Source organism: Macaca fascicularis, chromosome 10, assembly GCF_037993035.2.
Source record: "Macaca fascicularis isolate 582-1 chromosome 10, T2T-MFA8v1.1".
Taxonomy (NCBI): Eukaryota; Metazoa; Chordata; class Mammalia; order Primates; family Cercopithecidae; genus Macaca; species Macaca fascicularis.
In genome coordinates, this window is record NC_088384.1 from 101,558,515 (window position 1) to 101,581,133 (window position 22,619).

The following is a 22,619-nucleotide window of genomic DNA, read 5'->3' on the forward strand; positions in this document are numbered from 1 at the left end:
ACACCTGCACCCCGCCCCGGCATAGCACCATGCCTGCCTGTCGCCTAGGCTCGCTAGCCGCGGCCCTCCTTGGCCTGCTGCTATTCGGCTTTACCCTAGTCCCAGGTGAGTGGGGCGGGGAGACGCCCAGCGCCCAGAGGGGCCGAGCCACGAGCTCCAGGATGGAGCCAGGAGGAGGCGTAGCCTCTGGAGGCCGGGGAAGTGGGAATTCCTGGGTCGGAAGTGGCGGAGACCCTTGGAGCCTAGGGTGTGGGGTCCAATGTGCTGGAGGTGGAGAGACCACTGATGGCTGAAATTTGGGAGGGTTCTGTGCTGAACGAAGACACTCCGTGGCTGCAGTGGGCTGGGGGTGGGAGCTGCTCTGCCTCGACCGCGGAAGCTCTTAGACACTCAGCTGTGCCGGGTCCCCTAGGGCTGAGATCCGAGGGCCCCGACGCCAAGGGTTAGGAAGCTCTGGTATTCCCAGGGGCTAGGGACTCCTCCTGGTCTGGAAGTGGGAGTCTCTGGGGGCAGTAAGGGGACTCCTAGGGCCAGAGACTGAGAATTCCTTGGAGTTAAGCTTTGGAGCAGGAGGTGGCCATCCTCTGGGGCTGGCGCTACGCCCCACCCTCCACTGTCACGGGCCTGCCCTTCCAGGCACAGGAGCAGAGAAGACGGGCGTGTGCCCCAAGCTCCAGGCGGACCAGAACTGCACGCAGGAGTGCGTCTCGGACAGCGAATGCGCGGACAACCTCAAGTGCTGCAGCGCGGGCTGCGCCACCTTCTGCTCTCTGCCCAATGGTAACTCCACCACGGCCGAGCGGGGATGGGGCGGGGCTGCGCTGGGCTGGGAGGAGGCGGGAGGGCCTGGGTTCCGGGAACAGGGGCGCCCCAGGACCCGGGGACCCCCGGGAAAGTCAAGACGGATGAAACCAGATCCGCCAGTGCTCTCCCTCTCACGGTCCCGGGGGAGACAAAGGCGTCGTTGAAGCGCAGCCAAGTGGGGGTCCCCACCCCTAGCTGGATTCGAGTCTCTGGTGCATGACGGGCTTCCGGGCACGCACAGCCGAGACATTGTTCCCCGCGGCCTGTGGACCCGGGGCCGCAGTTTCCTTCTCGGACTGGCCGGAGCCTGCCCTGCGGGAAAGCCCGGAGCCTGGGGCTCTCACATCTCCTCCTGGAGTCCCTCCCTGGGGGAAAGACGGGGAGGGCCTGGCCTGGCAAGATTTTCCCCAATTCCTCTGTCCAGGTGGAAGGGAACTTTACAGATTTAGGAAAGTGTCCCGCTCATCTTAAAGATGTGGAAGGGAGCATCGGCGAGAAAAAAATTGTTCTTGCCCAAGGTCACACGGCCATCCCATGGCTGCAGGAGTCATAGTGAGGGTTCAGCTTTTGCCTTTCGGGCCAGCTGGCTGAGTGATTTGAGGAAAGCGAGGAATCCTCCCCGGACACCGTATCGCCCTTTGTTGTCTTTCAGTCAATCGCTTCCACTCTAAGGATTGAGTGAGCGCGAGCTGGGGACTCCTTCAAAGGTGCTTGCTGGAGCTGCAGTGTCTCCACCAGGCTGATCAGAGCAGGGGGTGGCTTAGGCAGCATGGAACCTCAGCTTCTCGTTCTCCAGAGGGAACTGCTGAGTATTAGAGGCAGGGATAGGACCTGGAGAGAACCAAGGTACTGTAATGATGTTCTTTCCCAGAATACAGTCCCTGTGACTTTTCCTCTTTGTTATTTCCCTGAAGATGTCAGCACAGGCTGGGAAAGTTTGTAATACGGTGACCCCCAGACACCGACCAGCAGGGAAGTGGTAAGTGGAGGGGGACTGGCAGCCCACCAAGGGCAGCTTCAAGGTCAGGAGTCCCCTCCTCTGGGCCAGGGAGAGGAGGACCAGAAGGAGAGGAAGATTTGGAGAGAAAGCAGGCAGCAGGCAGATGAGAGAGGTGGAGGAGCAAAGGAGGGAGTCTTTGCTGTTTGATGGATGAAGAATTTGTTCCCTTATCTCAGATGGACAGACTGAGGCAGGAAGAGGGACAAGGTCAGATGGCCTCCTGTGCCAGGGAGGAAGCTTGGAGGTTTGAATCCTAGTTCTGCCATTTTCTAGTTGTGTGATCCTGAGCATGTTGTTTTACCTCTCTGAGCCTCTGCTCTAAAGTGGGAATAATTTCAAATTCTATAGGATTGTCATGAGGACTAAATGAAATAATGCATGTAAAGTGTCTATTAGTGGGAAGATACTCCATACACAGTGACTTGTTTTGATCATAAATGGTTCCCTATTTATTCCCAGGACAGCCCAATATTGAAGGCTCCTACTCCTTTCAAGAGAATGAATTTCTTTGTATTAGGAAGTCAAGACTGTCGGCAACTTTTTAATTTTTTTTTTTTTTTTGTATTATACTTTAAGTTCTGGGGTACATGTGCAGAACGTGCAGGTTTGTTACATAGGTATACATGTGCCATGGTGGTTTGCTGCATCCATCAACCCGTCATCTACATTAGGTATTTCTTCTAATGCTATCCCTCCCCTAACCCCCAACCTCCCTGACAGGCCCTGGTGTGTGATGTTCCCCTCCCTGTGTCCATGTGTTCTCATTGTTCAACTCCCACTTATGAGAACATGCAGTGTTTGGTTTTCTGTTCTTGTGTTAGTTTGCTGAGAATGATGATTTCCAGCTTCATTCATGTCTCTGCAAAGGACGTGAACTCATCATTTGTTATGGCTGCATAGTATTCCATGGTGTATACGTGCCACATTTTCTTTATCCAGTCTATCATTGATGGGCATTTGGGTTGGTTCCAAGTCTTTGCTATTGTGAACAGTGCTGCAATAAACATACATGTGCACGTGTCTTTATTGTCGAATGATTTATAATCCTTTGGGTATATAGCCAGTAATGGGATTGCTGGGTCAAATGTTATTTCTTGTCCTAGATCCTTAAGAATCATCACACTCTCTTCCACAATGGTTGAACTAATTTACACTCCCACCAACAGTGTAAAAGCGTTCCTATTTCTCCACATCCTCTCCAGCATCTGTTGTTTCCTGACTTTTTAAGGATCTCCATTCTAACTGGTGTGAGATAGTATCTCATTGTTGTTTTGATTTGCATTTCTCTAATGACCAGTGATGATGAGCTTTTTTCGTTTGTTGGCTGCATAAATGTCTTCTTTTGAGAAGTGTCTGTTCATATCCTTTGCCCACATTTTGATGGGGTTTTTTTCTTGTAAATTTGTTTGAGTTTCTTGTAGATTCTGTATATTAACCCTTTGTCAGATGGATAGATTGCAAAAATTTTCTCCCAATCTGTAGGCTGCCTGTTCGATCTGATGCTAGTTTTTTTTTGTTTTTTTTGTTTTTTTTGTTTTTTTTTTTTTTTTTTGCTGTGCAGAAGCTCTTTAGTTTAATTAGATCCCATTTGTCAATTTTGGCTTTTGTTGCCATTGCTTTTGGTGTTTTAGTCATGAAGCCTTTGCCCATGCCTATGTCCTGAATGGTATTGCCTAGGTTTTCCTCTAGGGTTTTAATGGTTTTAGGTCTTACATTTAAGTCTTTAATCCATCTTGAGTTAATTTTTGTATAAGGTATAAGGAAGGGGTCCAGTTTAACTTTTCTGCGTATGGCTAGCCAGTTTTCCCAACACCATTTATTAAATAGGGAATCCTTTCTCCATTGCTTGTTTTTGTCAGGTTTGTCAAAGATCAGATGGTTGTAGATGTGTAGTGTTAATTCTGAGGCCTCTGTTCTGTTCCATTGGTCTATATATCTGTTTTGGTACCAGTATCATGCTGTTTCAGTTACTGTAGCCTCATAGTATAGTTTGAAGTCAGTTAGCGTGATGCCTCCAGCTTTGTTCTTTTTGTTTAGGATTGTCTTGGCTATGTGGGCTTTTATTCCATATGAAATTTAAAGTCGTTTTTTTCTAATTCTGTGAAGAAAGTCAGTGGTAGCTTGATGGGGATAGCATTTAATCTATAAATTACTTTGGGCAGTATAGCCATTTTCATGATATTGATTCTTCTTATCCATGAGTGTGGATTGTTTTTCCATTTGTTTGTATCCTCTCTTATTTCATTGAGCAGTGGTTTGTAGTGCTCCTTGAAGAGGTCCTTCACCTCCCTTGTAAGTTATATTCCTGGTATTTTATTCTCTTTGTAGCAATTGCGAATGGGAATTCACTCATGATTTGGCTCTGTTTGTCTATTATTGGTGTATAGGAATGCTTGTGATTTTTGCACATTGATTTTGTATCCTGAGACTTTACTAAAGTTGCTTATCAGCTTAAGGAGATTTTGGGCTGAGACAATAGGGTTTTCTAAATATACAATCATTTCATCTGCAAACAGGGACAATTTGACTTCCTTTTTTCTTAATGGAATACCCTTTATTTCTTTCTCTTGACTGATTGCCCTGGCCAGAATTTCCAATACTATGTTGAATAGGAGTGGTGAGAGAGAGCATCCCTGTCTTGCATCAGTTTTCAAAGGGAATGCTTCCAGCTTTTGCCCATTTGGTATGATGCTGGCTGTGGGTTTGTCATAAATAACTCTTATTATTTTGAGATACATTCCATTAACACCTAGTTTATTGAGTGTTTTAGCTTGAAGTCTTGCATCCCAGGGATGAAGCCAACTTGATCGTGGTGGATAAGCTTTTCGATATGCTGCTGGATTCGGTTTGCTAGTATTTTATTGAGGATTTTCGCATTGATGTTCATCAGGGATATTGACTTGAATTTTTGTTTTTGTTTTTGTTGTGTCTTTGCCAGGTTTTGGTATCGGGATGATGCTGGCCTCATAAAATGAATTGGGGAGGAGTCCCACTTTTTCTGTTGTTTGGAATAGTTTCAGAAGGAATGGTACCAGCAACTCCTCTTTGTACCTCTGGTAGAATTCGGCTGTGAATCCATCTGGTCCCAGACTTTTTTTTTACTGCCTCAATTTTGGAACTTGTTATTGGTCGATTCAGGGATTCGACTTCTTCCTGGTTTAGACTTGGGAGGGTGTATGTGTCCAGGAATTTATCCATTTCTTCTAGGTTTTCTAGTTTATTTGTGCAGAGATGTTCATAATATTCTTTGATGGTAGATTGTATTTCTGTGGGATCAGTGGTGATATCCCCTTTGTCATTTTTTATTGTGTCTCTTTGATTCTTTTCTTTTTTCTTCTTTATTAATCTGGCTAGCAGTCTATTTTGTTGATGTTTTTCAAAAAACCAGCTTGTGGATTCATTGATTTTTTTTTTTGAAGGATTTTTCATGTCTCTATCTCCTTCAGTTCTGCTCTGATCTTAGTTATTTCTTGTCTTCTGCTAGCTTTTGAATTTGTTTGTTCTTGCTTCTCTAGTTCTTTTAATTGTGATGTCAGGGTGTCGATTTTGGATCTTTCCTGCTTTCCCTTGTGGGCATTTAGTGCTATAAATTTCCTTCTAAGCACTGCTTTAGCTGTGTCTCAGAGATTCTTGTATGTTGTGTCTTTGTTCTCATTGGTTTCAAAGAACTTGTTTATTTCTGCCTTAATTTTGTTATTTACCTAGTAGTCATTCAGGAGCAGGTTGTTCAGTTTCCATGTAGTTGTGCAGTTTTGAGTGAGTTTCTTAATCCTGAGTTCTAATTTGATGGCACTGTGGTCTGAGAGACTGTTTGTTATGATTTCCGTTCTTTTGTATTTGCTAAGTAGTGTTTTACTTCCAATTATGTGGTCAGTTGTAGAATAAGTGCGATGTGGTGCTGAGGAGAATGTATATTCTGTTGATTTGGTGTGGAGAGTTCTGTAGATGTCTATTAGGTCCACTTGGTCCAGAGCTGAGTTCAAGTCCTAGATATCTTTGTTAATTTTCTGTCTCATTTATCTGTCTAATATTGACAGTGGGGGTTAAAGTTTTCCACTATTATTGTGTGGGAGTCTAAGTCTCTTTGCAGGTCTCTAAGAACTTGCTTTATGAATCAGGATGCTCCTGTATTGGGAGCATATATATTTAGGATAGTTAGCTCTTCTTGTTGCATTGATCCCTTTACCATTGTGTAATGCCCTTCTTTGTCTCCTTTGATCTTTGTTGGTTTAAACTCTGTTTTATCAGAGAATAGGATTGCAACTGCTGCTTTTTTTTTTTTTTTTTTTTTTTTTTGCTGTCCATTTGCTTGGTTAATGTTACTGCATCCCTTTATTTTTAGCCGATGTGTCTTTGCACGTGAGATGGTCTCCTGAATACAGCACACCGATGGGTCTTGACTCTTTATCCAATTTGCCAGTCTTTGTCTTTTAATTGGGGCATTTAGCCTGTTTACATTTAAGGTTAATATTATTATATGTGAATTTGATCCTGTCGTTATGATGCTAACTGGTTATTTTGTCCATTAGTTGATGCAGTTTCTTCATAGCGTTGATGGTCTTTACAATTGGGTATATTTTTGCAGTTGCTGATACCAGTTGTTTCTTTCCATGTTTAGTGCTCCCTTCAGGAGGCCTTGTAAGGCAGGCCTTTTGGTAACAAAATCTCTCAGCATTTGTTTGTCTATATAGGATTTTATTTCTCCTTCACTTATGAAGCTTACTTTGGCTGGATATGAAATTCTGGGTTGAAAATTCTTTCCTTTAAGAATATTGAATATTGACCCCCACTCTCTTCTGGCTTGTAGGGTTTCTGTAGAGAGATCTGCTGTTAGTCTGATGGGCTTCCCATAGTGGGTAATCCGACCTTTCTCTCTGGGTGCCCTTAACATTTTTTTCTTCATTTCAGCCTTGGGGAATCTGATGATTATGTGTCTGGGGGTTGTTCTTCTCAAGGAGTATCATTGTGGTGTTCTCTGTATTTCCTGAATTTGAATGTTGACCTGTCTTGCTAGGTTGGGGAAGTTCTCCTGGATAACATTCTGAAGAGTGTTTTCCAACTCGGTTCCATTCTCCCCGTCACTTTCAGGTACACCAATCAAACATAGGTTTGGTCTTTTCACATAGTCCCATATTTCTTGGAGGCTTTGTTCATTCTTTTTCATTATTTTTTCTCTAATCTTGTCTTCATGCTTTATTTCATTAAGTTGATCTTCAATCTCTGATATTCTTCTTCCGCTTGATCAATTCGGCTATTGATACTTGTGTAGGCTTCATGAAGTTCTTGTGCTGTGTTTTTCAGCTCCATCAGGTCATTTATGTTCTTCTCTAAACTGTTTACTGTAGTTAGCAATTCCTCTAACCTTTTTCCAAGGTTCTTAGCTTTCTTGCATTGGGGTTAGAACATGCTTCTTTAGCTTGGAGGAATTTGTTATTACCCACCTTCTGAAGCCTGCTTCTGTCAATTCGTCGAACTCATTCTCCATCCAGTTTTGTTCCCTTACTGGCGAGGAGTTGTGATCCTTTGGAGGAGAGGAGGTGTTCTGGTGTTTGGAATTTTCAGCCTTTTTGTGTGGTTTCTCCCCAGCTTCATGGATTTATCTACCTTTGGTCTTTGATGGTGATGACCTTTGGATGGGATTTCTGAGTGGACGTTGTTTTTGTTGATGTTGATGCTATTCCTTTCTGTTTGTTAGTTTTCCTTCTAACAGGCCCCTCAGCTGCAGGTCTGTTGGAGTTTGCTGGAGGTCCACTCCAGACCCTGTTTGCCTGGCTATCACCAGCGGAGGCTGCAGAACAGCAAAGATTGCTGCCTGTTCCTTCCTCTGGAAGCTTTGTCCCAGAGGGACACCTGCCAAATGCCAGCTGGAGCTCTCCTGTATGAGGTGTCAGTCAGCCCCTGCTGGAAGGTATCTCTCAGTCAGGAGACACAGAAGTCAGGGACTCACTTGAGGAGGCAGTCTGACCCTTAGCAGAGCTCGAATACTGTGCTGGGAGATCATCTGCTCTCTTCAGAACCGGCAGGCAGGCTGAAGTCATGCCCACAGCTGCCCCTTCCCCCAGGTGCTCTGTCCCAGGGAGATAGGAGTTTTATCTATAAGCCCCTGACTAAGGCTGCTGCCTTTTTTTCAGAGATGCCCTGCCCAGAGAGGAGGAATCTAGAGAGGCAGTCTGGCTACAGCGGCTTTGCCAAGCTGCACTGGGCCCTGCCCAGTTTGAATTTCCGGGTGGCTTTGTTTACTCTGTGAGGGGAAAACTGCCTACTCAAGCCTCAGTAATGGTGGATGCCCCACCCCCAACCAAGCTCAAGAGTCCCAGGTTGACTTCAGATTGCTGTGCTGGCAGCGAGAATTTTAAGCCAGTGGATCTTAGCTTGCTGTGCTCTGTCGGGGTGGGATCCACTGAACTAGACCACTTGGCTCCCTGGCTTCAGCCCCCTTTCCGGGGGAGTGAATGGTTCTGTCTCACTGGCATTCCAGGCGCCACTGGAGTATGAAAGAAAAAAAAATAAATCCTGCAGCTAGCTCAGTGTCTGCCCAAATGGCCACCCAGTTTTGTGCTTGAAACCCAGGGCCCTGGTGGTGTAGGCACCCGAGGGAATCTCTTGGTCTGTGGGTTGCGAAGACTGTGGGAAAAGCATAGTATCTGCTCCAGAGTGCACCATTCCTCATGGCACAGTCCCTCACAGCTTCCCTTGGCTAGGGGAGGGAGTTCCCTGACCCCTTGGGCTTCCCAGGTGAGGTGACACCCTACCCTGCCTCTGCTTGCCCTCTATGGGCTGCACCCACTGTCTAACCAGTCCCAATGAGATGAGCCATGTACCTCAGTTGAAAATGCAGAAATCACCTGCCTTCTGCGTTGATCTCACTGGGAGCTGCAGACTGGATATCCGGCCATCTTGAAAGCTGAACCTAAATCTTTTTTTTTTTTTTTTTTTTAAGATGGAGTCTCGCTCTGTCGCCCAGACTGGAGTGCAGTGGCATGATCTTGGCTCACTACAACCTCCATCCTCCTGGGTGCAAGAGATTCTTCTGCCTCAGCCTTCCAAGTAGCTGGGATTACAGGTGCATGCCACCATGCCCAGCTAATATTTTTGTATTTTTAGTACATGGGGGGGGTCTCGAAGTCCTGACTTCCAATGATCCACCCGCCTCAGCTTCCCAAAGTGTGGGATTACAGGCGTGAGCCACCACACCCGGTGATCTGTCGGCCACTTTCATTGTCCTCTGTAGCTAATCACCCAACTCTGTGCCTGTGTTTTACAACAAAAACCTGCACGTTTATAGCAGCTTTATTTATAATTGCCGAAAGTTGGAAGCAACCAAGATGTCCCTCAGTTGACGAATGGATTTGCCTGGGCCTGGCTCCCCTCTATCTAACCAGGAAGTGGAGTGTGATTGTGTGTGTGTGTGTGTGTGTGTGTGTGTTAGTGGAAGGATGTGTGGTTTCTCTCTGCATGGATGAATGAGTGTATTTGGAGGGTCACAGTGCTGAGAGACTGTAACTGGGATTAGGTTTATGGGTATGAGTGAAGATTATAAGTGTGTAACCCCTCACATGTGTACTGTACTTTATACTTTAAGTGGCAGCATAGTGCTTAACCATGGCAGCAGCGGTTAATGCATAGACTCTGGAGCTAGATTTCTTGGGGTTCAAATTCTGCCTCAATTCTGTGTGACCTTAGGCAAATTACTTAACTTCTCAGTGCCTCAGTTTCCTCACTTGTAACACGAGGAAATATTAACAGATCCCTCCCCCTCTTTTAGGATTATTTTGAGAATTAGAAGAGTTAATATATGTTAGGGGCTTAACATAATACCTGGCATGTAGTAAGAGCTAATTAAGTGTTCACTGTTATAATTTCTCATTATAACTACAGAGTATTTTGATATTTCAGGGAGAAATAATATGTTTGTTTCCACTGCTTTCACAACCCTGTGTTGTAATTAGCATTGGTTCCGCTGACACCCAAAGACACAGAGGCTCTGGGAGATTTCTGGCTCTAGGCCATAAAGTCCCACAAAGACAGAGTTGGGACTCAAGCTGAGGTCCTGTGATTCCATTGGGGAGCAGGAAGAGGGATTTGCAGGTGATCTTTCTGGGCCTCCTTAGGTGCCCAAGATGGACTCAGGCAGGCAGCTCTGCTGTATGTGAAGCCAAGTGAGGGGCAGTAGGGGGAGCATGCTGCAAGTACAACTTAACCTCCCTGTATCCCCTCTGCCCACTTACCCTTACTCCTTTTTCTACCCAGATAAGGAGGGTTCCTGCCCCCGGGTGAACAGGAACTTCCCCCAGCTCGGCCTCTGTCGGGACCAGTGCCAGGTGGACAGCCAGTGTCCTGGCCGGATGAAATGCTGCCACAATGGCTGTGGGAAAGTGTCCTGTGTCACTCCCAATTTCTGAGGTAGGTGAATGGGAGACAGAAAGCACATTGATGGCCAGGTGTTGTGGGAAACAGGAGAAAACGTCACCCAGGCAGAGGTGAAGGGAGGTTAGTTGCAGAGAGAGTTGGGAAAGGTATACCAGAGGGGCGACCCTCAGCCTGTTCTAAAAGAAGAGTGAAAGGTGGGCAGTCTGATGAGCTGCATGGGGAGGCTGTCTCAGGTGGAGGGAACAGAATAAGCAAGAGCTTGGCCAGGTATGGTGGCTCACGCCTGTAATCCCAGCACTTTGGGAGGCTGAGGTGGGCGGATCACCTGAGGTCGGGAGTTCAAGACCAGCCTGACCAACATGGATAAACCCCATCTCTACTAAAAATACCCCCCCAAAAAACCAAAAAAACCAAAAAAAAAAAAAAACCAAAAAACCTTTATGGGCTTGGTGGTGGGTGCCTGTAATCCCAGCTACTCAGGAGGCTGAGGCAGGAGAATTGCTTGAACCTGGGAGACAGAGGTTGTGGTGAGCCGAGATGTCACCATTGCACTCCAGCCTGGGCAACAAGAGCAAAACTCCGTCTCAAATTTAAGAAAAAAAAAAAAAAAAAAGCAAGAGCTTGGTCGTACCCTTGGGCTGAAATCTTGTGGTTGTCATGTGCTACTTTTAACAATTTCTCAGCAAAGGAATCTGAAGATAACTGATAGAATTCAATAGTGCACAGGTGAGCAACTGAAGCCCAGAGAGGGGGTGTGCTCTTGGTGCCCGAGAGGGAACCGTGGTTTCTCTAAACTAAGCTATGGTCTCCCTGAAGCCAGAGCTCTCAGACGCCAACTGCATGGATAGGCTTTGCAGTCAAGAAGACCCAGGTTCAAATGTTAGCTCTGACACTTACCTAGCCTTTCACCTCCCTGAGTCACAGTTATCTTGGTTATAAAATGCAGCTAAATAAGATCTAATGGATCAGATAATCCCATTTAAACCTAAGGAATGAAGGCATGGCAGAACTTCCTAATAGTAGAGGGATTCTTAGGGAAAGAAATGGCCAAGGTCCCTCAGGAAGGCCACAGTGGACATCCGGGACCACAGTATACCCAGGTGCCTGCTAGGGATGGTCTGAAGGAGAAGAGTATGTCTAGAGTCTGTAGAAAATGCAAGCAGGCCCCCCCCCAGAAGGTGAGGCTTTGCTGCATGGGTGTGTGGGATGGGGTGGGGTCAAGGAGCTGGTCTAGGATTTAAGCTGCAGGTACTCTTGCCTAATCTAATGGATATTGTTGTCGATGGTGTTGTTGTGATTTTCTTCCTCCAGCTCCAGCCACCACCAGGCTGAGCAGTGGGGAGAGAAAGTTTCTGCCTGGCCCTGCATCTGGTTCCAGCCCACCTGCCCTCCCCTTTTTCTGACCTCTGTATTCCCTCCTGGGCTGACCACAGCTTCCCCCTTTTCCAACCAATAAAGTAACCACTTTCAGCACGTTCTGTCTCTGTCTCCCCTGAGTTGGGCTGAGGTGGGTGGGCAAGTGTTAAGGGTGTGACCAGATCATCCAGGCATGAAAGAGACTGGTAGGTGTCAGCATTCTCCTGGCGGATCCTTGCACCAACCCTGTGAATCTGGTCATTATTCCTCCAGGGGGATGGATGAGAAAACAGAGGCTCAGACGGGTGGTGGGATGCTTCCAAAGTCACTCAGATTCATTGCTGGGGGTGCTGATAATAGCAGCAGCATGTACCAGGTGCCAGACACGGTGCTGGGAGGTTTGCTTATGAGATCCTCTGGCTCCTCAAAACAGTCCCCAGAGTGGTAAACAACATACCCCTGTCATAGACCTGGACTCCATGAGGTTACTTGCCAGTGGCCACACAGAAAGATGGCAAAGCCAGGATCCTCTCTTGTTGATACTTTAAATCAAAGTTTTATTTTATATAAGTAATATAGTCATATGCATCAAAACTCAAAAGATTAAGAAAAGATATACAATGGAAAGTGTCTTTCACCCTTTACCCCCTGCCTCCACCTTCCACCCCAGCCACCAAGTTGTTTTCTATGGAGACAACAATTGTTCTCAGTTTCTTGTGTTTCTTTTCAGATGTGTATCCCCAACTCTCAATCCTTTCTCTCTCCCTTCTCTGTTTCTTCCTCTTTTCCTTTCTATTCCCCCTCTATGCCTGCCTCTATTCTTTCTCTCTCCTCTATTCCTTCCTCTCCATCCTCTCTCTCCATGCCCCCTCTCTTAATGCCCCTCTGTCTATGTACATTCCTCTCTCTATCCCCTTCTCTCCTCACTCCCTATCTCTATCAGAGTAGGTAGACATGAGCAGGACAAGAGAGGGCTCCCCCTCACACACCCAGGAATGTCGGCTGACTATCAGGTGATGGTTGGGTAGTGGTTAAACTGTCTCTCTAACATGATCATTGGGCTGGGCGCAGTGGCTCATGCCTGTAATCCCAGCACTTTGGGAGCCCGAGGCGGGTGGATCACCTTAGATCAGGAGTTTGAGACCAGCCTGGCCAACATGGCCAAACCCCATCTCTACTAAAAATACAAAAATTAGCCAGGCATGGTGGCATGCCCCTGTAATCCCAGCTATTCTGGAGGCTGAGGCAAGAGAACTGCTTGAACCCGGGAGGTGGAGTGAGTTCAGATCACACCACTGCACTCCAGCCTGGATGACAGACAGAGACTCCATCTTTTTTCTTTAAAATAAAAAAAATTACAAATAAAAGTTTTCTTGGCTCTGAAAAACAAAGATCAGCAACATTTTAAGTAAAAAGTAATAAAAAGGATTATTTTAGTCTTCTATTAGTTCAGTCTATACAGTTAACACCTGTTCTGCTTGATATTCATGAACATTTCAGCTCTCCATGAGAGTCCTGAAAGTTTTCCCTTGATTCTCATGTCACAGTCTCCAAAGTTATCAGAAACCTGCGTTCAAGAGCACCTGTCAAAGTCCTATAGCTGATTATAAGCCACCTTTTGAAGAGAATCAAAACAAGACAATAATTGTCTGGGTGACAAAAAGTCATAGAACAGCCACTACTAAGGCCACAACTGACTAAGAATTTTGGTTACTTCTGTGGCATACAACAATTTTACACAAGTTATTAATTATATACACTAAGCCATATCAGAATTACAGGACTTTCCAATAATTTTGGAACACATACTAATAACATTTATACAAATACAGCCCAAAGAAAGCTAAACACCATTTCATATTTGACAATGCTTCCTATATGATTTTTATACCTAATAAGCCAAATGTGTCATTTTTGGACTTTAGGGGACCTAATAGCTATAAGATTAATTAGGTCAGAAAAAGACATAATTTATAATTTGGTTTTGGAAAGTTTGTTACTATCAAAGGTTTAAAACACTTGGTATTATAAAAGAATTGTAGGCCATCCTAAGTCATCTAGCCAAAATAACTCAAAAATTTTAAAAAGGCAAAAAACTTTATTCACGGAAAATCTTGTTCAAAAAAGAAAGCCAAATTTCGCCTTTGCATTTGTATACTATTAATATCAAACCCAATTCTTAGTAGAACCTTAGACAAATCTCTTCAATTTTAATGTTTGACCCTAAGGTAAGATTCTCATAAATCTTATGACCCTTTATACATTTTTGTTAAAGAGCAGATCAGTGCTCCAAGAAAACCCTTTTGTGCTTTTATTCCAATGTTCAATTTACAAAAAAACTGAATACTATCACTTTAGCCAATATGTTCACACACAGAATTTCTTTTATAAGATTAATCTTTCACAAACCTATCACAACTTGCTCAAACCTTCAGCTTTATCCTATCTTACTTAAAACCTTTAACTCTCTAAACTAGTGTAGCCAAAAAACTCCCACATCTCCATGCCTTCTTATAATTTTTTACCGAAAACACATTTCATTTTCCTAACACACCTTGCATGTAAAACGTTTCTTTAGTAGTCTCAATTACATGTTACACTGTTAACTCTTAGCAACTTTTATTTTTGCTGAAAACCCCAATAAGTGAGTGATTTTTAATTATGTAGCAGGTGTGGAGCCTAAGATATGAGACAAAGATGCAGGTAAGGTCTCTTTCCAGCATAGTGAGGGGGCATCCCCAACTCCACATGTCCACAGGCCTTACCTAGAGTCTAATAGCTCAAAGAATAGCTCTTCTTTGACTTTTTAAAAGTCAAAGAAGCACGTCAAGATCTTAAAGCATTAGCAAACCTAATATCTGACCTAATTTAGACTAAATGTCTTTATTTTACCAACAATTTTTTAAACTGTCCTTATCTTCCAAAGCTTATTAAAGTCACGTGAACTAAAAGGCATTAGTTTTTATTTTCCTGACAAAATATTTGATTTAAGCACTTATTTTTAAGCCAATTAATCAGAGCTCCTTCATATATAAATGTCACACACAAAACACATATAAATATACAGACAGAAGAAGATCCAGTAGTTGTAAGATTTTTCATTGGGCAGTTTTTAAGTTTCTTAATTGGATTACTGGCTTCAGGGTGGGGTCCTTTGAGGAAGAGGGCTAAGAAAACATGCCATTTCTAGGGCCTAATAAGCAGATACAGATGGAAAGCAAAACAGATCCCCAAAAATTCAAGGTCATATTTTTATGCCAGATCCTGGATTTCCAAAAAAGAAACACTACAGAACAAGACAATGAATGATCTTACTGTGAGTTTCATTGCAAGACAACCCAGAGTCAATCGGCCCATTCTGTGATCAGCCTATCCCCCATGGAAGCCTTATCTCAGTGGTGGGGTGGGGGGTGGGGACATTTCCATACCTTCCAGGTGGCTGAGAGCATGCCTCTCTGATCCAAATGTGCAGAGAGCCAAGTATCCCCCCAAAACTGCCACTGGTCATGCCCAAAAGTGTATTTGCTACCTAGTTATTACACACAAAATCTCGCTCATAATGCGAAGTAATTTCTGATACTCTAAAAAGTAAAAAAGTCAGATAATGCAATGCAAAACAGAACAGAGCCTTAGCTTTTGAGAGAGATCTGCTTTCAATTCCTGGGGTTTAATGAGGAAAACAGTTTTCCCTAAAACGGGGTCTGTGGCGCCTCCTCTGTTTTTCTCAAGGAGTCCAAGGCTGTTAGAAATTATCTTAGGTCCTCTCATGTATGCATCAAGAGTGGCAAGTATCGGGAGAAAACCCCACCCCCGATATTCAACGTGGGTTCTTTTCTATTTCCCTAAGCATCAGCTGGTCTGAGAAATAAAGGGAAAGAGTACAAAAGAGAGAAATTTTAAAGCTGGATGTCCAGGGGAGACATCACATGTTGGCAGATTCCATGATGCTCCCTGAGCGGTAAAACCAGCAAGTTTTTATTAGTGATTTTCGAAAGGGGAGGGAGTGTACGAATAGGGTGTGGGGTCACAGAGATCACATGCTTCACAAGGTAATAAAATATCACAAAGCAAATGGAGGCAGGGCGAGATTAAAATTGCTAATGAAGTTTCAGGCATGCATTGTCATTGATAACATCTTATCAGGAGACAGGGTTTGAGAGCAGACAACCAGTCTGACCAAAATTTATTAGGCGGGAATTTCCTCGTCCTAATAAACCTGGGAGCACTACAGGAGACCAGGGCTTATTTCATCCCTTCGCCTTCGACCGTAAAAGACAGCTGCCCCCAAAGCAGTCATTTCAGAGGCCTACCCTCAGGGGCCATTCTTTCTCAGGGATGTTCCTTACTGAGAAAAAGAATTCAGCAATATTTCTCCTATTTGCTTTTGAAAGAAGAGAAATATGGCTCTGTTCCACCTGGCTCACTAGCAGTCAGACTTTAAAGTTATCTCCCTTGTTCCCTGAACATTGCTGTTATCCTGTTCTTTTTTCAAGGTGCCCAGATTTCATATTGTTCAAGCACACATGCTCTACAAACAATTTGTGCAGTTAACACAATCATCACAGGGTCCTGAGGTGACATACATCCTCCTCAGCTTACGAAGATGACGGGATCAAGAGATTAAAGTAAAGACAGGCATAGGAAATCACAAGGGTATTGATTGGGGAAATGATAAGTGTCCATGAAATCTTAATTTATGTTCAGAGATTGCAATAAAGAGAGGCATAAGAAATTATAAAAGTATTAATTTGGGGAACTAATAAACGTCCATGAAATCTTCACAATTTATGTTCTTCCACCATGGCTTCAGCCAGTGCCTCCGTTCGGGGTCCCTGACTTCCCACAACAGCAAGAAGACAAAACAGAGAAAAAAACAATTCAGTCGACTGAGAAAAAAAAATACCTTTTTTTCCCCTTGTCTTGTTTTCCCTTTGTAAAAAAAAAAAAATACTTTTTTCTTCAGAAAAATAAGACCCAAGAAGAGAAAAAAGCATAAAGGCCTTTTAAATATACATATAGCTTGGATATCTGCTTTTAATTAAGCTAACTTTTAACAAAATCTCCTATTACCAGACTCTAGCTGGGACAAACAGCCAATATTTATGGTCTTTAAACTTTACCAAAGGCAATCTCCCAGGTGAAACCAATAAGCCTTAAGTAAGGTTATGACTTAACCACAGGTGTATGAAGTATTTTCAAACAGGTGGTAAGCGGTTTTTACAAGATTTAGAATCTACAAAGGTAGCTTAGAGAAGGGAAAATTCAAAAAGGGAAGCCAGATGTTGTTGAAGGAAGGGCAGAGAATCAACAAATGGCAAAGGTCACACAGATATCAAACCAGAAAGGACTAACTCCCTGAGCTGGGAATCGAATCCTGAATCTGGACTGCCATTGTGAAAAGACAAATCCTTAGCTACCAAGCTTCAGCATTGGGCAGTTTCCATTTCTTTTCTTAGAAGGACCCTAGAGATAGCCAATTTTGAGCTTGCAAAGGCTTTTAACTGCTCAAGACAATTTTTCGGGCTATGACGTGAACCTCAAAATTCCTGTCCTCTGGATGGTGGAGACTAAGAGGGTGTACCACCATATGGTTACAAGGTCAAGATCCCAAGGACATAAAACAGGACAAGGGGAAACTTCATCCAGTTTTTTGTTTGTTTCATGGACCTGCAGCAAAGTTTGTAACTGACCAGTGTGCCGGACTGGCTTGAACGGCAAGCTTATGGGGTCCTAAGCCCATGTTCTATCCTAAGGTACCTCTCTTTATGACAGAAACAGAAAGATGAATTCATAGCACAAAGTACACCAGATTTCCTACAGCTTAAGACTAGCCTCATGAAGCCTTTTGTTTCATTAATCGAAACTTTGCAGAGGAGACAGTGATTTTTACCATTGCTACAATCGGTGCGCACAGAGAGAGGCCAGAAGTCTGACTGGTAAGAAATTCTTACCCTTTTGCTGGCATGCCAGGTTTCTGGGTTCCCTTTCCCTGAGTGGCCCTAGAGAATCTACTTGCTGCATCATAGCCCTGGGGGCCAACCTGCAACACAAAGTAAAATTTAAAAAAAATATATCAGTTTTGTAAGATGCTGCCCAGTGGGTTGCATGGGGTAATCAAATTAACATTTTCCATTCCAGCCAGAGCAAACTACGTGGGACAAAACATAGACATTAGCCGCTCTGCTTGGCACCCAATATCTAACTGGCAAGACTCAAACTTGCTCCCCGTTGGGCCTTGTCATCTTTAATCCATTCAAAGTGGGGTGGAATGACCTCCCACCAGGAATTTCAACATGTGGTTTCTGGGTAAGATGGAAGAGCAGATAGTCTCCTTAAGTAACAGAAAAGACAGGAAAGGAAAAGGAGAGAAAGAGAGAGTGAGAGAGAGAAGCCTTGTCTGAGGCAGGGTGGGGAAGCAGGGAGCTCAGGGAGGCCAGAGAAATACCCACCCACTGCAGCAACACTGAATCGAAAGTTCAGGCGGATACTTGTCAGTCACAAAGGGATCTTTTCCAGCAGTCCCTTCAGCTCTCAAGTTTCCCCCTTTGGGGAGAAAAAAAGTTCCCCATGTTCCATGATCCTGTACATGCCTAATCCTGTCACCTGTAGCCATCAGCAAAGAGTGCAAGGCAGATTAATCCAAAGAGAATAGTGGTTAACATTTCACAGTGCCAAATCCATTTCTAGCCAAGAGGGATGTTACTGAGGGGAACCTCTAACCCACTGTCTCTTTTCTTTGCTCTCGCTCTCGCTCTTGCTCTTGCTCTCGCTCTCGCGCTTGCTCTCGCTCTCCTTCCTTTTGAGACGGAGTTTTTGCTCTGTCGCCCAAGCTGGAGTTGTGTTTCATCCTAAGGTACCCCTCTTTATGACAGAAAAATACAGAAAGAAAATTTACAGAATACAGAAAGAGCCCCTGCTGCTGGAAGAGAAACCTCCACCCACTCCACCTCCTGCCCCGACTCCTCAGCCTCTGCCACCGGCTCCGCAGCCACAGCCAGCCCTGCGCTCGCCACCCCCGCTGCTGGCCCCCACACTCAGCTCACCACCGCCTCTGGCACCTCCATCAGCTGTGCCCTCGCCTCCACCCCCACCCCACCAGCCGCTGCCCCACTGGCTGCCCCTCCCGAGGAGACCGCCCCCCATCCCCCGAGGACCCCGAGCTGCCGGACACCTGGCCTCTGTACCTGGCCAAGAAGCAGGAGGCGGTGGCCGTGTGTGGGGAGACGGACTAGGAGGCCGGCGAGAGTGGCGGAGGGGGCATCTTTCGTGAGCGGGACGAGTTCGTCATCCGCACAGAGGACATCCTTTCCCTCAAGGTGAGTCCCAGCCTTCTCCAAAAACTGGGCCTGATGGATTGAGTGTTTGTTGAGCGGCTGCTGGATGAGAGGCTTGTGTTGGGACCTGCAGATCCAGGGATGGCTGAGGGAGAATGGCTGGGCCCCACTGGAATTCACAGTCCCATGGTGCCGATAGAGGTGGCAGTGACCTGCGGGCCTCAGATTATTTGTGTATGTGTCTATACATGCATTTATTACCTGTATATAAGGTAAATAATTTTTTTGTTGTTGTTGTTAAATGGAGTCTCGCTCTGTCGCCCAGGCTGGAGTGCAGTGGCATGATCTCGGCTCCCTGCAACCTCTGCCTCCCAGGTTCAAGCAATTCTCCTGCCTCAGCCTCCCGAGTAGCTGGGATTACAGGCACATATCACCACACCCGACTAATTTTTGTATTTTTAGTGGAGGCAGGATTACCATGTTGGCCAGGCTGGTCTGGAACTCCTGACCTCGGGTGATCCACCCACCTTGGCCTCCCCAAATGCTGGGATTACAGGCTTGAGCCACTGCACCCAGCCACCCCCTATGTCTTAGAAGGGACTCTAATTTTTCTAAGTTAAGCCTTTAACCCAAGTTTGGTCAAGCATCCTTGCTTTTTATTAATAGGGGCCTTTAAGCCTCTTTGTCTTAAGAGGGACTCTAACTCTCCTAAGTTGGGCTTCTAACCCAATCCCATCCTTTACCCAGGTGATGGAGAACATGATAAAACTGGTGAATCCCATGAAATAACAGGCCCTTTCTTTCTTTATTTTACTGTAGCGCTCTCCCTGGATATCTGTATGGTTAACCTTCACTCACCTCATTCAAGTCTTTGCTCAAGTGTAACCTTCTCAACAAGGTCCACTATGACCATCCTCATTAAAATTGCAATCTCTGTATCCCCAGTTCCCCCTATTCTACTCACTTTTTCCCCATAGCACCTTGTACTATTAGTCTATATAATTAAATTATGCATTATGCTTATTGTTTATTTTCTGGGCCCCACCCTGAATATAATATTTATTATCTTTGCCCCACTCTGAATGTAAGCTCTCAGAGTGTTTGTGATCAAGAAGTGGGAGGGAAAAGATTATTGTTTTGTCCATTTTGTGTTTGGCGTATAGTAGGCACTCAATAAATACATGTTAATTGAATGACTGAATGAATGAATGAATGGGGAGTTATTTGCTAGAAGCAATATCATATGGGATACAGTCACTGTGATTAAGAAATTCCACAAATCCATGGATTCCAGTACTGGCACAGGCATGGAAGGCAAGGAAATAAAATTCAAATTCAGAAATAAAATTTGAAATAAAATTCAAATTCAGAATATCTATTCCCATGAGGGCCAATCACCCCTGCCTCCATGCTTTTGAAGGGGTCTCATGTACCTGTGACCAGATAGCTGGTTCATCTTCTCTGGTTAATGGCACTATATCAGGGCTTAGATTGGCCACCACGGTAGCAGGCTCACTGCTGGAGTACACTGCTGGTATACCGTAAATGTCAATAGGCAGATCAGCCTTGCTAAGTGGGAAGTCCATGTTATTGGCCCCAGGCTTAGTCCTCACCACTGTCACGTGGTGCTTTGTTTATGAGTCCCCTGAGCAAGCACTAGGGTGGCCAGGGAGACAGGCTGACTGACATCTACAGGGGTGCCATCCTCTCTAAGTGATTACAAGAGCTTCTCTTGTAGCTTTTGTGAAGTGCCTGCAGGACATTGAGAGAGGTCTTGGCCCACCTCCTGGGCTCAGTTCCTCTTTGGCTTTGAGGCCCAAGAAATAGCTAATTCTACATGTTGTCATACTGGGTACTGGCCATTATTACATTGTCACAACGGGACTGTGCAAGTGTGCTGTCTCAGTTTCATATCATATAGCTTCTGTAGGAAGATGGTACTAATTGTGCAGTAAGAAACTGTGTTTATAACCCGGATATTAGATCAAGATGGTGAAGACTGCTTGACCCAACATATCAGGGTGGTATGTTGCGAATGTAAGAAACTTGGCAACCCCCATGTGGGATTTCCTCTATCTAGTAGGATTGCACAACCCCAAATATTCCTTTTGAGGAAACTGGAAGGTTAGAGAAGCAACACTCATTGAAAATCCCCCCAATCTTGTGTCCTCTGTATTGCTTTTCTGAAAATGCATCATCTGATCATATTGCAGTAAATGCAACTGCTATATGATTTAAATGTTCATTTCTCTAAGCCTCAAACCCAGTCCAATTCCATTTATGTAGTGTCCAACCTAGGGCTTGGTTTAAGTGAGGAGAGGTCAAGAGTGGAGACAAGATCTCTTTCAGATTTTGAGGTGTCCTAACACCCATTATTTGCAAATGAGCTTAAGTCCTTACAGGGGCCATCCCAGCAGAACATGGTGTCCAGAAGTGTCAGAGGAGCTAATTATTGGATTCAATCATAGCCCAGTGATTTGGGATCTTGGAGCCCAAAATACACTGCTTCTTGGAGAGGCTGCCCGCTATTGTAACTGGCAAAAGGGTTTGGCTGCTTGCCTCTTGTAAAAAGAAGCCAGTATAATAAGAATGAGGTGTGATAAAAAGAGAGCAAGATTTTATTATCCATGCTAGATAGAGGAGAAGTGGATGTAATTCTTTCCAAAGATTTCCACTCTATAATTTGTAGAGGGAACACAGGGTTTTTTAAAGAGAGGGTCGGAATGCAGAAGAGGCAGGGGGCTAGGAGGTATCAGGTGGGGTGACCCACTCCAATGGCCTGTCTTGAATTATTGTTCTGTCTGGCGAAAGGGCCAGCACCATTGTGGCTGGGAGTATCTGGTCCGTATCAGGATCCAGCCCCTGAAGCTTCTAAGGAAAGTATTGACCAGGTAAGTGAGTATGATGTGTGCTTAACAAGCATCTGGATAAATAAATGTGCATAAGGTGTGGGGGCACAGAATGGGGAAAGAAAGAGAGTGGAGGTTTACAGCATATTCCAAGGCTGTGTCTCAAGATGAAAGGAAACACATATGCAGTTTGTCTCGAAGTGATATCTTGAGATTGGGGAGAAAGGAGGCAAGAAAACAAAGTGTTAAAATGCAATTTGAAGCCAAACTGCTCGGTTACGCTATTAAACACAATCCATGCTATTAAGACAGAAATTGTGGTAGAGCTAGGATCTAGTAATGCTACCCTTTCCTGCCTACTGCCAGTCTTGGAATTCTTGCCCCCAGCCTGGCCCTCACCCTTCACCCTAATGCTACCATCATCCATCAGCCCCACTCTACCAACCTCAGTGCTTCTGCAGCACCGAGTCCCATAGCCCCATACCAGTTGTAATGGCTCCAGCTTTCCCCTCTTCACTTTTGCACCTGCTGGTGCTGTGACTGCTGGACTGCTGCGTGGTTCCGCTTGTCCTGTCCATTGATGCAGACTTTGGAGACCCTAACTTGAAAAATAAGCAAATGGCAAACAAAAAAAATATCCTCCTCCTTTCCCACCTCATCACCGTGTTTACCAAGTTTATAATTCTACCTTAAGGTCACGGCAAAGAGAGAGAGTGTAGAAAAAGTGCAAATGGAGCGATGGCAGACAAAACAAACACAAGCAAACAAAACGAGCCCTCTAGTCATTGCTGCAGCCTATTGGCCAGCAGATAGGGGTCTGCTTTGCTTAGCTAGTAAAGGTGGTGCTTGGAGGAGCTCAGCATGCACCACACCACCCCCCACCCTGACTTTTTCTTTCTTTCTTTCTTTTTTGAGACAGAGTCTGGCTCTGTTACCCAGGCTGGAGTGCAATGGCACGATCTTGGC

The 22,619-nt window shown here is 44.9% G+C and overlaps 1 protein-coding gene across 1 annotated transcript; it reads left to right on the plus strand.

Moving 5' to 3' along the window:
* WFDC2 (WAP four-disulfide core domain 2) lies at positions 1 to 11,647 on the plus strand. Its single transcript, XM_005569146.4, has 4 exons — positions 1 to 105; positions 637 to 780; positions 10,055 to 10,207; positions 11,486 to 11,647. The coding sequence occupies exons 1-3, from the start codon at positions 30 to 32 to the stop codon at positions 10,204 to 10,206; spliced, it is 372 nt and encodes a 123-aa protein (XP_005569203.1). The 5' UTR covers positions 1 to 29; the 3' UTR covers position 10,207; positions 11,486 to 11,647.
* Positions 11,648 to 22,619: the final 10,972 nt, after the last annotated feature.